Raw genomic sequence first — 17,057 nt, forward strand, 5'->3', positions numbered from 1 at the left:
AGGAGCCTCCTCTAATTGGACTCAGTCTGCCGCATTTGTAGTTTGCAAATCTATATATAACTTGTGACTTGGGAAAATATAAAATAATATATTTCCTTTTAGTTTAAATTCAACCATTTGCATAGGTGATTAAATAAAACAGTTGGATGCTTATTGCTAAAGGAAGACATTGACATGCTTATAAACCTATATGAGAAATTGCTTTTATGAGTATTTGAAAAGCCTAGATTCACCACGCCATGTAAGAATGCTTTTAACGATGGGAGTAAAAGGTTGAGCATCTTATTTTATTATATATATATATATTTTAAACGATGGGAGTTAAAGGTTGAGTCTCTCTCCTCATGGGAAGGGTTTTCAGTAATAAAGATAATTGACACGCCCTTTTCACTAGTCATGCGCATGAGATAGACCGCAGTTAATAAAACGTTGCAGTGATAATTTTAATTTGCGACAATGACCTCCGGTAAGAGTGGCTTTACAACGTACGGATGCTTTTCTGAATATAACGTGATTGTAATGCAATACCTAAATGAGTCAAGCAAATCTTCACATGGTTGTTACTGTCATGCTCTCGAATTCTTCTGTATTGACGAGTATTTCAGACCGAGAGACACTAAGTGTACAGGTGTAGATGCTTTGGCTCTACCCTAGTTCAAAACGCATATAAAAAGGAAAAGCGAAAACCAGTGTTCCATGCCCACCCTTTTCTTAAACTACGCTGTCGGAATTTTTCTTTCTCACTCAGCCGCAAGGAAGGACAGGCATCGGTGAGGATTGTTTCAATTTACTGACATGGAGAATTGATTCTCTGCGGCGTCTATCTCAGCAGCGTCGTGGAATGAGGTTTCTCTGCGGCAGCGAAGTGAACAAGCAAACTGGCAGCAGCGTAGTGAACAATGAAAACCTGATAAAGCGACAATCCAAAACTAGCAGGACTCGGGAAAAAACGCGAAAATCAGCCCAAACACAGACTTGCGAGTCAAACTAGGTCAACGCGATTTGACTCGCAGAGTCAAAACTCTGCTCATTTCACTGGCAATCCGATTTTAACTCGCGAGTACTCGTCTATTCTTGTTACACTGGTTAAATTATAAAGTGAAAAGTGACTTTAGACATAAAGTACAATGTGGGTACTTTATTTAATAGGTGAGTTAAAAAATAGAAAGTGAGAATTAATGCATACTTATTCTCATCCCTTGATCTAAATGAATTTGAGCCATTAGGTCTTAGAGTTGCCCAAAAGTCATTTAGGGAAATGAAAGGGGGAAAAGAAAAGAGAGACTGCATTCATTCTTCATTAATAGATTGGAGAAAGGAAGCTGAGCGCTGGAGAAAAGTTCTAAAGGAGAAATTTGTTGCAGCAAGCTGATGGAGTGATTTCTGGGCAAAGTTGGGCACGGAAATCAAGGTATAGAAGACAGCAGAAGGTACAGTAAGAATAGTATTTAATGTTGTGAGCTGCAAGTGATTTGAGAGAAGTTTTTGAGAAAAAAAATAAATAAATATTTGAAAAATCCGTACAGTCTATACAGCAGTATGGAAATCCATACAGTCCATACGGAATCTGAACAGTACAGTCCGTATACGTACAGTACATATTTTCAACTTCAAGTGGGCATGGAAATCAAGAGAAAGTGGGCACAGTTTTCAAGAAGTTTTTAGCTGAAAAGATAAGTTGTATTTTGTTGTTTTGTTTTGTCTACAAATGTATTTTTCTTGAACTTGAAAGATAAATAAATTTGAAGAGCTCTCTAACAGGTTTTCCCCGGAGAAGATTGAAGGGGTTTTGTCTGGGTCCAAGTTGACCAAAAATCTGTGTATTTTTATGTGTTGTTGGTTTGTTTATGTCCATATTTATTTTCAGCATGCGTTGACAGTCCCATGTGTTTTAATCTGAAAATTTTATTTCCAGAACTCTATATGTTGAATGTATGTCTGAAAATTTTATTTCCAGAATTCTATATGTTGAATGTATGTTTATGGTAAAGGGCATTTAACTGAATGGGAATAATAAGGTGAAATTAAACCGGGTTGGGATTGCAGGAAACTTTTTAGTCATCAAATTTCAACATCATATGTACAGAAGATAACATGAATAAATTTCATTAAGTTATCGCTTCTTCAAAATCTTAAAGGCGTCCTCTTATGTTAAAATGACAATATTGAATGTATTCATTATACAAACACCAAATCTGACAATGAAAAGCCTTTTTTCACCAGTTAGCCTTATTTCATTCAACACCAGGTCTGTAACACAGAGCTCACTTTGCCATCTCCTTGAGGAGTAACCGTCGATAAACAGTAGCAATAGCCTATTACAGAGCTGATTCAAGACAACATGACAGGTGAATCAAGGGTAGGAGAATACTGTGGCTCTATAGGTTTGGTGTGTAAAGAGACAACCACTTATTGGCAAGCAGAAGATAGACTTTATGGTACCAGCCTCTGTAAGTCAGTGTCCTTGTGTAGTTAATCTCAGTATTGCAAGCGCTGGTTAGGTTTAAAATTACCCACAATGACTATTAATAGGAACATGCACCCAGTGGCTCATAAGCAGAGAACCATGAAGGAAATAAATGCATCAATAAACAGGAACAGAAGTATTACCCAATGTTGCCGGCCAAAACCCATATCATCAACCTACTGTGCATTCAATTACTAGGCAAACCAATGCAAAAGCATACCAGGTACATGATTCTGGACTGAGTTGGGGACTCTGATTTTCTGCCCAACCATAGACAAGCTGCAGCCAAAGTCACTTGCAGCCGTCACCCGTGACAGATTCCCAAGCGTGAGTAAGATTTGTTTGTGGGATGAGACTCCAGACGACAATCCTCTCCACCTTCAACCACATTGCTGGGAATCGAACTCTGCCACATCTCTGAGAATAAACTGACCAGAGTTCCACCCTGGGCGAATTGTTAAAATCCTTCGGTTACAACATAATATGCAAATAAACTTCCTGAGCCACTGTCATTCCTAAATCGAAGGTGTCAGAGAAAAAGTGTTCTCTGCTGCCTCCCAAAACTCTGTAATGTGAGGTTCTGCCCAGAAGATGAAGGAGAGTCCCCGCTGCTCTTCCCGTTGCCCCTCCAGGGCCTTGCAGGAAAAATAATGAAGTCCTCCCGCTCTCCTTGTTCAAGTAGTTGTTTGATTCCATTTCCCCATTGTTGTTTTCACAGCCTGGCCGAAATCATGTAAGCCAATCAATGTTGCTCCAGCCGTCCCTTTTTTCCTCCTGATTTTTCTGTTTGTTAGCCTTGACATCCTTAGTTTGTTTTTATGTCTGCTGTAGGCCAATCACCATACAGCCTCCATGGCTGCCAACAAACTAGTCCCCATCCAATCAGTTTTCCACCTCAGCTCTGGAATCCGTGTCCCCAACTCAGCTCATTTAATTTGATTAAGGTTACAATGTTTATAATAATGGTAAATGTAACCGGGCTATTACATATATGGTAAAGAAGAAGTGAGAACACTCCTAATATCTAAGAGTAAGGAACTTCTAGGGAAGAAACTAGTAATACATCTCTATGTTGGTGTCCTATAGTGATGATCCAACAAAGTGGCTTTGATTTTTATATTGTTCCATGACATAACGCAATCTAGTGCTAGAGTGTTGTCTATCAATAAAAAAAGTTCGGGAAGTGGGATGTGGGGAGTGGGGGATTCTCCTTATAGCTTTCGGGTACAGTTTAGTTATTAGGTTTTAAGTTTTTTATTATAAAAATATGAATTTTCCATGTCAAGCCCGCCACAATGGTGTCAACTTTCAAGTACCTACTGGAAAAAGTAGAGATGGTTGGAAACCGAACCAACCCAGTGATGCTTTGAATTGATCGGCCCTCTAAATTGAGCAATTGGCCAAGTTAGTGCAGTCACTAGTAAACTCAACCAAGTTTGACAACGGCCGTTTTTCAAAATATTCACTTTCATAAACACATCAAGTAGACTTTGTCACCAACCTCTGCATGTATTCATGATTGGCCTTTCAAGTTAAAGAAGATGGACAAGTTTCATTCAAGAAAAAAGATGGGAAAAGATGAGGTCTTAGGTTGACACCCAGCAATAAAGAATTACTTTCCCATGGTCCCCCCTTTCTCTTTCCCTTTTGTGGAATCATAACCTCTCTCGTGCTCTGCACAATCATCTTGGGCCATCATGTTTTATATAACATTGTTAAAATCTACATAGCTTTCAGTGCATAGTTATAGGTTTGCCACAATGTTCATAGAAGTATATTATATAGCATTTACATGGCTAGGCACTTTCTAGTTGAACCATGGTCTTAAACTACAGCCTAGGAATCCAGAGTCAATGCAGGTTTTCTAGGGAAACTAGACACAATACTAAGACAGAAATTACACAAATGTGGCACTGTAAATTGCAGATAGGATGTTGAAAATTGCAGATATGATGAAGGAAATAATAATATATCTAATGCCAAAAATCACCAGATCTGATATCAAAAGTTGTAGAATTGGTGCTGAAAATCAGAAGTCCAAATGTTGGAAATTACAAATTTCACACAGAGAATCACAGAGTGCTAGAGATTGAAGATCTGGAATTTGAAATTGTCGATCCAATACCGGAAATTGGAAATCTGATACTGGAAATTGCATATCTAATGGAAGAACACAATTGAAAAGGTGTTCACGGTATGTCAGTGACCTGAAAACAGGAGAAGGCAAGAAACATTGTGCATAACTCTAGACACTTGCAAATCAGAGATTTAAAAGAATTTTGAGTACAGAAAATCCTGATGTGACCAAAATTGCAGCGTGCCAAAACACCTGAACCATAAACGATCTGATACTAATTTATGTGTGCACAAAACACCAATAAGAAATATCATATGAAAATATAAATTGTCACAGATTCAAGCATGCAAATAGAGAGGAGATTGATGCAATATACACACATTGTATACTCATTTGTCTTTCACGGTATAGAGGAGTACAAAATTGTGGGAAAGTGATTAGGTTTGATAATGTCCTATAAAAATAAATAAATGGTGAGTGTTCCAGATCGACCAACTCACCTATGAATTATTTTAATATTTATAGTAAGACAGGAGAATGATGAAATGTAAGCGTAAATTTCAATTAAAAATATAGTCTGGCCAAGTCCACCGAAAACTTGGCCACTAAGTCTCATCACCTGCCCATCTTGAAGAAGGGGGAAGACATAGGCAGGCCTTACCCCTCCGATGTAACAGTAGATGTAAAACATCTCAATTACCAAATATAATGTTTTACTGATAAAGACCAAATACTTAATCTACTACCAAAGAGAATTCAAAATGTATATTTCAAAAATAATAATATGGTTTTATCTAGAAAGGATTCCTACCAAGGAGGAGAAGTTGAGTTCCTTAAGATACTCAAATTTCAGAGCCTAAGTTGAGAGATTGAATCACAATCCTAAACAACAAAAGATCATGTAGTGCTTGATAATTTCATCTTTTTTGAGGTATTTCAAACTTTATTTAAATTTTAGCCATTTGTAATGACAAATCTGTAGATATTTCAAGAATCTGATTTACTAGTATTTCAGAATTCCACTTCAACCTTGAAGTATCCTGAATCTATTTCCTGTTAACTTTCAGCCTTAGGGCTGAAATCTGAAATATTAAATTACAGCAGTAAATACTTCTTTTTTTCAACACAAATGAAAAGGAAGCCCAAAAAAAACAACACCCAAGTCTACTTCAAAGTAACAATTTTCAGCTCTTAGGGCACACTTTCCAAGCAACTTACAGATCTGAAAATGACTTATTACAGCATTTTTTTTGTTGGCTATAACCATGGGGTTTTGAACCACGACCTTCACACAAGGAGTGCCTTAACAGATAGGTCTGCAATCCAAAAATTAATCCACAGAAAATGCCTAACAATAAATTCATCCAACAGAAAAAACAGTCTTTGTGAATTCCTTTGTTTTCTTCTACCTGTTCTTTTCCTTGATCTTCACCAAGATTATGTCACCAACAAACTGCCTTAGCTTGGTATTTATACTTGCTTCTATGTTTGAACCGTCATGTGCTTTCAACAATGCTCCTAAGGTACCCTCTTATTGACATCACACCTAGGGTTGCCCTCTTATTGACATCAATGACAACTTTGTCCAACACATCCAAGCATGGTGTAAACACTTTTGAAGTAACTCTAGAAGCTAACAAAATATTCATTGTATTCTTCTTAAATTCAATATTTGCAAACAAGTATTTTTCTAGAATTGCTCTTTACCTGCAGGCTGCAAGTAAAAAGAATAGTTCCATTTAAAGGGAAAAGATAAATGTCTAGAATGTGTATTTAATGCTCAATCACATGCAATAAATTTTTAATTCTTAACATGCCCCATTCTCTACAAATATACTACTAAAATAAGAGGAGAAAAAAAAATTTAAAAATACCTCAGAGCGGAGAAGTTCCTTGTATGTTCCAATTTCTCGTAGAGCAATGGTGTATTTAGTCATCACAGGACCTATTATAAACACAATTAAACAATCATCAAGAACAACATATCTGCAACTTGTACGTAGGAAACAGCAGCAGAATTTTGAAGATGTAACCAAATATTGCTATTATTTTTAGAACTCAATAATGCTTTTAAAGATAAATACTAGTTACTTTCAGCTACCAACCTTTACAGTCACTCAATTGCAACAAATGACATGTCAAGCTAAGCTTAAAATTGAATCTTCATCGACAATGATCACAAACCTAAAATTACATCTCTACTCTGATATAAGTCTGAGTATCAAAACATGTGCCACATTGACACAACACCACTAGTAAGGAATCCCTACATTACAAGAAATGATAGCCCAACCTGCACTGCCAATGATACACTAAAACTCGATACAAATGTAATATGTATTAAATTTTTTGTTCCTAAGTTATGTTGTGTTTCCATCTCCATTACACATCATAATCTTTGTTATAAGTAACATTCCACATCGGAACTTGCCTACTGTCCTTTTTAGTTAATTCTCTTACTAGCACTCTTCATTCTTCTACTTAACACTCTTGTTAGTAACAAGTTTTCCTTCTCCACGTCTCATCACAAGGGAATGCAAGTAGCACCTACCACTACCTAACCCCATCTGTATAAATTTCATTGCAAGTTAATGGAGGCATTTTGAATATTGTGAACATATCACTGCAGATTGACTTCTCGAAGTGGGATTATATTCGAATGCTGGCCTCCAAAGTAAAAATAAATAAAGATTCAGCTTCATTGATTCCATTAATTTCCTATCGGGTATTCACTGCATGCTGTATCCTTGCAAGTGGTATCCAGAGTAATTTTCAGTGCAAATTTCTATTGAAAAATATTTTAAGATAGAATAAGACTTTTGCAGAGAAATTTCTTCTCATCGAGGATCCATAATGCACCAACTTGAAAATTGTGCAAAATAACAGTGCTTTGATCCTGCTGGGATTTCAGCAGACGGTAGATCTCATCATTTGGATAAACTTTTCCTTCTTCAGCAGGTCCAAATTCAGTCATCCTATGGAATTTTTAGCAACCTTGGAATCTCTGTAGAAATAAAATTTCCCCAGTCAGCATAAAATTTCACCAGAAGATAAATCTAGGCCTTTGAATCAGTGTTTCCTTCTCCAGCAGGTCTGAAAACATTCATCTTATGCCACTTTTTGGCAACCTCCATAAACATGCCAAAACAAAATGGTTTTCCAATTCATTTCCAGAATTTTGCTCTTATGTTCCAAGCTAAGTCACAGGACAGCAGGACATGGGACATGGGGGGCACAAAAATATGAGTATCCGACAGGTGACATGGTGACCCCCAAGACATGACACTGAGGACACGTTATATATTATATATTAAAAAGTATAATATAAATTTAAAATATAACAAATTAGTGAATTACGCCCAAAATATGAAATATATAAAACATTTATTATAAATGATGATGATACAAACTCAATCATACAACTAATTCATATAACAAAAATAGCATTGAGTGCAATCCATCTTTGAACCAAAAATACATCAACAAAGGCACCCTAAATGGCTTGTAGAGTCCAAAAGAAATCATGCTACATCAAATAACTAGTACTACATATCATCAAAATCACAGCCTATATTGGAATCATCATCATCAATATCACTTAATATGTCAAATCGAGAATATGTCAAATCAAGAATCTGTTCGAGTCATGGGTACATTTTTATTAGGGTCATGTCAAAGGAGTTGAACATTCAATGCCACAAACATCGAGGTACATAGAGGGCTTGGTCCTCCTAATTAAATGCTAGTTGCATACCCTCATACATGACAAACCTGATAACTGTTACGTCTGCTGGAATTTGAGTGGAATCTAAAATTCTACTTTTTCCATGTGAAATTCAATGAGGTCGGAACCACTCAAACATCCCGAGTCAATTAATGGCAAAGTTAAAATTTAAGTGAAAGATTTACTTTAAGAATTTAACATTACCATTAATTGCATAGCATTAGTAGGGCTTGGGCAAATCCACTTCCCAACACTTGGAATACCTTCTAACATTGCTTAATCGCCCTTAGTTGCACTCCAAAACCTATGACAGCTCCAAATCTATGACAGAATTGCATGAGCATGTGGCAATAAATTGGTTTTAAGAATCTTTCACTGGACACGTGTTCAAATTTCGGGACACTAGTAGGGCTCGTGTCCAACATGAGTCAAACTCGTGTCCCACGAGCAAGACAAGAGTCAAACTCGTGTTGGATATGTGTCACCCATGTATCATGTCCGACACGTGAAATATGTAACATGGGGGGCGGAGGGCATGTCATGTTACTTAGGTTCCAAGACATGAATCCTCACACATCACAAGTTATTATCATTATGTTATTATTATAATAAAGAAAAAGAAATCTACACACTTGCTTTTTGCTTCTATGGAAACCAATGTTGCAAACATTGGAATCGAGATAAAATCGATAATGGGCCATAAAACCAAAAAATCACAAAAGTCATGAAAATATTGGTCAAATTTGGCAAATATCGGTTAGGCCAAAAAGAAAATGCAAAATCGGGATAAAATTGGGATGTTTGCAACACTAATGGAAACCCCTAAACTAGATTCCAAGATCAAACAATAGTATGTGTAACATCATTGCAACAAGCAGCGATGATCTCAAGGAACTCATTATGCAAATCAAGCACATTCATCCTATGGTTCAACCACGGGTTCAAGAGGAATCTATGCAACCCTCATGCAAGCTTGAGGAAGACACTTTTCTCCTTTAACGGAATTTTATCCCAAATGAAGACATGATCAAGCTTTTATTAGCCCTTATGTTTGAAACCCCAAAGTGAGTGCAAAGAAGGCTTCATGCAGGCCCTGGCTGATTTGATGTAGCAGATACACCCCTCATAGTGTGAGGACTTGGCCAAAGGGGCAATTGTAACTATAAGCAGTAATCACCCATGGCCTCCCCATCCCAGGCTAAAAATGAGATGATGGTAATCGCGTTCCTAATGAGAAAACTCATAACCCTTTACTAATGAAAATGGATCCTTGACCCAAAAGTTCCAAACCAAGGTGGAGAAGATATAACATTCATGAAACCCACCAATTATCACCCACTAATGATAATCCCAACCATGGAATGTTACAATGAAGAATCTCCTGTGGAAAACCTCTCCAAATTTGTTCATCTTTATGAAAAATGTTAGAAAAGATGGTTCGTAGAACTTGAAAATTTTACAGAGACAAAGGGGGGAGAAATGAGTGGTTTAATGGAGGCATGAGATGTTGATGATCCTTACATTAATGATAGTTCTTCCTACGATGGATGCACTAGTTTGGAGAATCAACGGTGTTTAGGGGTGATACAATCAATATGACAAGAAGAGATCTTTACAATTTCATATGATGACATGTGCCTACCATTGGTTTGTTACTTACAAATGTGAAAATTCTAGAAGGCATTGATAATATTATCTATGTTATTCCAATAAACCTGTAGTTCTTCACAACCTTTGGAATGAGTTGTTGTCAAAAGAGAAAAAACTTTTATATGGACATAATAAAATTCTGCAGATTTGTGAATGCATTTTGAAGCACCTTTCTATAGTCCTAGACACAAGGATCAAAGATCAAATATTAATTATCAAGTGTGATCTTTGTCGCCGCGAGTTATTCTAATTTTCCAGAGTTACAACACTTGAACAGAGACTGTGCCAATAGATGTGAACTAATATTGCTTCGCCTATTATGGATCCACCTCAGATTGTGTTGTAAATCGACAATCTATTATGGATCAGCATAGTAGGAAATTCAAATAGATTTTAAAGACAATTCCCCCAAATTGCAATCATGGCCATCCTATCTATAACTACTCACTCCTTAGCATGTAACAATATCCTAAACTGAAGGTAATAATGGCATCATTTTTAGAAGGGGAGGAGTATGTTGTGTTTCTCTTCTAATAAAATGTTTTCTTCTCAGCAAAAGGGGTTTGCTATAATATTACATCTCATGAAAGCTGATTTGCACTCTTAAAATAAAAACCCTACTGCTAAATCTGAAAACTTCAAAAAAACATATCAAAACTTCAGATCTACGTAAACCAAAACACTATCTGAGAGAATCAAGCATGTAGACACCACATAGCTGTTAAAAAATCGGAAAGGCAGAAAGATTTTCCCTTATTGATAATTACTTGTGATTTCTTTGAATTATTATTATCTTTCTTATGTTCTTCTTTTATCTTAGTTCATCAAGCAATTACCACAACCAAAACACGAAGATCAAGGACACCAGATGTAGGCAGACAGCTAGGGAAAAACCCCTATATAGCGGAAAACCTAGTCAAGAACTCTTCCTTTAGTAATTCAAATGAAATAGACCAAGACCCTAGCCCAACAAACCTTCCTCAACCAATTCAGCCCTCAAACTATTCTTCCAATCTTCAAATATCAACTGCATCAACACTGCTTCAATACTGCATCAAAGACAGATTTTCGACCTACTACATCAGAATTTTGGCCCAGCTTCAAGATTGCAATTTCGGCCCTCCTGCAGCTTTAGTTCCTTCGCACGTGTGAGACAAGAGAGAGAGAATTTCGACTTCCTTAGTAAGATAATGACCTCCTCCTCCTTCACTAGCCCTTTCCTTCTTCCTTGGAATTCGTACCTTTTACTGCTTCCAACTACTGCATTTCAAACTTGTTGTGTGATCTCTCCCAAATGAGTTGAGTTGTTGCTTATATATAGTCCTAAGTCATCGAATTCTTCCTTTGAGGCCAACTTGACCTTCCTTGAGGCCGATTTGGTGGAGAAGGCCTAATTAACCTAATTTACATTAAAATAATTTTCTTTCTTGACAAATAATTCCTAAGAAGGGTTCTTTAGATTGTGACATGGTCAAGGACACTTGACATAAACCCTAGAAGTCTTCAATGGAGACTTTGACCTAAAGACAATTGATCCAAGCATGAAACCCATGCTTTAATAAGTCAATTTATTTAATAATAAAAATTATTTTTCTGTCTTTTGACAAATATGCTTTAATAAGACCAATGCTAGTCACATTCTTCAACACTCCCTCTTAACTAGGGATGTATTCATAATTACCTATATCTATAGATGTACATGGAAGATCTCAAAATGAACTACGAAGAGTTCAGCACACTCAGTGCTACATATTAGATACCTGATAAGGGTAACCTATCCGGGTGGGACTAAAATGGACTCAAGCTTTCAGCCAGTCTAGGTACTATCAGGCTTACTAACCATCAATCCAAGGATCTAGGTGCGTATCCAAGGTCAGAGCTCCAAGACCAACACCACCTTCCCTCTTCAGGATTTAGACATCAACACATAGGTCAGCCAAATGTCATCCCAAGCATCTGCCATTAGATGCTTCATCTCTCCCTAATAAACTAGATTATCCATTTGTGCAAGCATGCTTCCAGAGTGTTCAGCCTTCTTATGGATAGATTTTACTTGTACAAACACAAACCCCAATCAATAATAAGCTTTCAAATATACATATACAAGTAAACACAAACCTTCGGGGTCCTCAATCATCCTTATGCTACTTATTCATATGTAACCAGTCAGAAGCTTTTCTTCTTTCATTTCATCTACAGCATCAAGACATCCTCAATACATTGTAGTACTCTCATTTATTTTTTTATTTCTTCTTCAAGGTATCTGTCATGATTATCATAATATGCCCTCCCTCTTAATTGGGGAGATGTACTCTTTTCTTCTAATTATGCTCCCTCTTAACTTGCGAAGATCAATCGCTTATATAACATTGGAGAACCTATCATGGCTTCATTCCTTCTTATAATATCACGGTTATCATCATAACTTCCTTTATCATGCTCACCAATATTATCAAGTCAATTTTATTTATGAACATCTCCAACATCTTGAAGATTATGTACCTACACAACTTAAACAAGAAGTACAACTAAATACAAAAGCATGAAGCTAACTATATCATAATCATGTCAATATAATGGAAGCAATTATACTTTAGACATTAAACACCTAAACCTAGTTAGGTTCATAATCAGCGAAAGTTACATCTCTAGACTTCAACTCCTTGCTAGGGTTTTGTCACAAATCCTTGACTTCATCTACGAGACACAAAGCCTTATATATCAACAATTCATACAAATAATAATCCAATCATAGTGTTTTATATAAAAAAAAAAGCTTTCACATGTCTGACTTCTACTAGGGTTAGTTGCAAACCCTAAATTGTTTCATCAAAACTAAATCATATCGAAAATTAAAAACGACATCATCATCTCCTAGAATATCAATTTCTACTAAGGCTTAGTTACAAACCCTAGAATTCACAAACATAAGTATTAATAATAAGGTTAGCATACTCGCATATATCTAGGATAACATAATCATGCATTAGCATACAACTAGGTAAACCCAGGACATAAACATCAATACATTAGAGTTAGATATACAACAATTTTTTACCAGACTAGGATTTTGATCAGACAGATGAATATGCACCTAGGGTTTCCTTCCTAGGATCTTACTATGACTATTACAAAGGTTTTGCTTATAAACCCTAAACATCTAGGGTTTCATAACTTAGATATTAATAGCAAACCCTAAAGGGCTAGGGTTTCTATCATAACAATATCAAAACATCAAAGGAATAGGAATTCTAGATTTCATCAACATAGGGTTCCATAATCAATATTGACACACCCTTAGGTTAGGGTTTTACAGTGAACCCTTTTAGGGTTCCACAAGAATAATAATATAATGAGGGTAGATTGAATCTAATGATTAATAGCCCTAACAAGAATCTTTATGATTTAAAACCCTAGACATAACGATGTCAATAATGTAAAGAAAATTTAAAAAGAAGAATGATCGTACCTTTTGAATGAAGAGAACTTTATAGCAAACCTTATAGTTTAACTTTTAAGACATACCTCGAGTTGTTCCTTAACAACCCTGGTATGACATCAATTCTTTAAGGGATTCCTTTGCAACATAACTTCTTTCAAGCTTCAAGTTTATCCTTTGAAGTCTCCTCCATAACTTTTGTGTATTTTGCAGTCTTTCCTAACCAAGGAAAATATAAACAAACGGTTATTAGCATACAATACAAGCAGATCTTCATAAGAGAGGCAAACCCAAACATAAAAGATAAGACAAGGAGTAAGATACTTGTAATTGGTAAAATGGCGAGGGCTCCCTCTTAATCCAATCTTTGAGAGATACCTACAACTTATCAAAAATTCAAAATGTTCTAACAAGACATGTTAGACCTATAAATTCTAGAAATCAAATCATAAAGAGTCCTTATTGCAAAACTTAAAATAGAATGATATGTGAGGGATATTATTCCCTAAGAGTCCTTGGCAAATAGATCTTCAGTCTTGTTTTTCTTAGGAGCTTCATCAATAATATTTGCATGTTCCCTTTCTCTTCTTTTATTATTTGGGTTCTCTAGACAATGGCTTTTTTTGTGACCCATCTTGTGACAGTTGTAACATTCAATCTTGGATAGATCCATTTTCTTCTTTGGTCTTTTGAACTTCTTGAAGGTTCCCTTCTTCTTGTGATGAACAGAATAGGCATTCGAGGTGTCTTCTTCTTCACCCTCCTCCTTGATGTTTACTAGCGATATTTTGGCTTCTTCTTGACTACATGCATTCCACATTTGTTCAAATGTTGGAGTATCCTTCCAACTGTTAAGCCCTGATGCAAAGGCACTCCAAGATTTTGGTAGCCCTAGAAGGGCAGTAATTATGAGCTCCTTGTCTGGGACAACATCATCTATTGCCTGGAGTTCATTTCTAATTCTAGATATCCTTATAAAATATTATGAAACAATATCATCATTTGTCATCTTAACAGTTTTTAGTTCATTCTGACGCTTGCTATTTGACCTATGTTCTTCATTGCGAATAACTTGGAGAGAGCCTCATACATTTCTTGAGTGGAATTTATGTTGGATATATATGGAATTAGGTTATCCTTAACTCCATCCACTATTAGGTTCATAGCCATGATTTTGATTTCTCTAAACTTTGCTTTCTCTGCATCACTTGATTCACCAGTAAGCTTCTTGACTATTCCTTTAATGAGATCCAAAACTTTGTTCTTTTCGAGAATGAGGTCTATCCTCGTTTTCTAGGCCCTATAGTTGGAGGCTCCTTCTAATTTGTTTTCTCCCGTCATTGAGTTTATCGGAGTTCTCCTATAGATAGTAGGCTTGTCTCTTTATATGATCATTTTCCTTAATGACCTTTGTTTGATCTCTTTTCCATAATAGATCTTTGACCTGCCTTTTTCCTTCTTCTTCACCTTTGCTCTGATACCATGTTAGAAATCAAAAAGGCAAAAAGATTTTCCCTTATTGATAATTACTTGTGATTTATTTGAATTATTATTATCTTTCTTATGTCCTTCTTTTATCTTAGTTCATCAAGCAATTACCAAAACCAAAACATGAAGATCAAGGACACCAAATGTAGGCGCACAGCTAGGGAAAAACCCCTATATAGGGGAAAACCCAGTGAAGAACTCTTCCTTCAGTAATTCAAATGAAATAGACCAAGACCCTAGACCAACAAACCTTCCTCCACCAAGTCAGTGCCCATATGATTCTTCCAACCTTCAAATATCAACTGCAACAATATTGCATCAACATTGCTTCAAAACTACATCAAAGATTTCAATTTCAGCCCTCCTAGTGCTTCAATTTCTTTGCACATGTGAGACAAGAGAGAGAGAATTTCGACTTCCTTAGTAAGATAATGACCTCCTTCTCCTTCGCTAGCCCTTTCCTTCTTCTTCCTTGGAATTTGTACCTTTTATTGCTTCCAGCTACTGCAATTCGAACTCGTTGAGTGATCTCAACCAAATGAGTCGAGTTGTTGCTTATATATAGTCCTTTTAGGTGATCGAATTCTTCCTTTGAGGCCGACTTGACCTTCCTTGAAGTTGACTTGGTGGAGGAGGCCTAATTGACCTAATTTACATTAAAATAATTTTTTTCTTGACAAATAATTCCCAAGGGTTCTTTACATTGTGACATGGTCAAGGACACTTGACATAAACCCTAGAAGTCTTCAATAGGGACTTTGACCTAAAAACAATTGACCAAAGCATGAAACCCATGCTTTAATAAGTCAATTTATTTAATAACAAAATTTCTTTTTCTTTCTTTTGCCAAATCTAATACATCAAGGCTCAAATACAATTATGAAGACTAATACTAGTTACATTCTTCAACAATACCAAGAGGCTTGATCAAACCAATAGTAAATACATGATAGATCTACAAAAAGAGAAATCTAAAACAATAGATCAATATACTAAATCTGCAGTAGTAATCCCATTTCTTTTTATAATTGTTGAAAAAATTGGCATCCAAAAATATTGGAGGGTCCAAAATATAACTTATTGCTGACATTGGTGAAAAATTTGGCAAACCACAGTGAACATTAACAAATATAAAATAGATTCATTTACTTATATTTTTTAAACATATAAACCAACCACATCAAATAAACACATTAGCACATAAATATGAAAAATACACAAAAATATATCATGTAGTAGATGCCAAATCAAAAATAATACATCATATTCAATATTGAATCCTAAACACTGTTATGAATATAATTGATATAAAAATAATAAATTTAAATATAAATATAATAATAATAAATAATAATTAATTAACTAATAGTTAGTTACTTAGTAACGAAGAGGCATGTCTTAGAGACATGACCATTTATGAAGGGGCAACTACCTAGGTATATAAGCAGGCCCTCAAGTAATGATTTTCACACATCTTATATACATTCAACAATTCTTATATACAATTACTACTTGTCCTACGATGTATACTTACATATTATGATATTTCAATTCTTCTGAATTATTCCGCTGCGTATATGAACTTTGTTCGTTACATTGGTATTAGAACCACGTTTTCCGATCCCGGCCTTTGGCCATTAAAGTCTCTGTCAACCTTATTGTCGTGCAATTGAAGCGTTTCGCTACATCGAATTTGGAGTTTCTCAACCAAAACAAATATATATATATATATATATATATATATATATATTCAAAAAAAAAAATCAAAAGAAAAAAAGTCAAAAAACAATTGAAAAAAACAATAATAATATAAATAATCATATAAAAAAATTTTAAAAAAACAAATAGTATATATATATAAAAGGTAGGGAAAGAATGAGGCAAAAAAATCTATACAAGGAAAAAAAGAAAAAAAAAATTATTAAAAAATAAGTCTTATACAAGAAAAAATTGGAAAAAATAATTTAAAAATTATAAAATTATAACAAAAAAAAAATTATATATTAAAAAAAGTTATAAAAAATAAATAGTCAAAAATATCAAAAAACGTATATCTATAAAAAGAAATATTTCTAAAAAAAGAAGGAAAGAAGAATGACGATTTTACCTGGGAGGTTGATCGTCGCATGCAACCCTGTCGTCCGTCCTTGTTTACCAACCAACCGTTAGGGCTGCAGCCAACGCCCACGATGTCTGATCGCTCCACCGCCAT

General features: G+C 35.4%; 1 protein-coding gene across 2 annotated transcripts in view; it reads right to left on the reverse strand.

Moving 5' to 3' along the window:
• The window catches only part of SFC (ARF GTPase-activating protein), a 332,752-nt gene that overhangs the window by 192,325 nt on the left and 123,370 nt on the right, over positions 1-17,057 (reverse strand). For both annotated transcript variants that reach the window (XM_089403430.1, XM_089403429.1), the window contains exon 4: positions 6,419-6,489. In XM_089403430.1, coding sequence (XP_089259556.1) covers positions 6,419-6,489 — 71 coding nt within the window. The remainder of the gene's footprint in view (positions 1-6,418; positions 6,490-17,057) is intronic.

Source organism: Pinus tabuliformis, chromosome 2_1 (assembly GCF_031772625.1).
Source record: "Pinus tabuliformis cultivar Carrire ecotype Pingquan chromosome 2_1, CPIR1, whole genome shotgun sequence".
Taxonomy (NCBI): Eukaryota; Viridiplantae; Streptophyta; class Pinopsida; order Pinales; family Pinaceae; genus Pinus; species Pinus tabuliformis.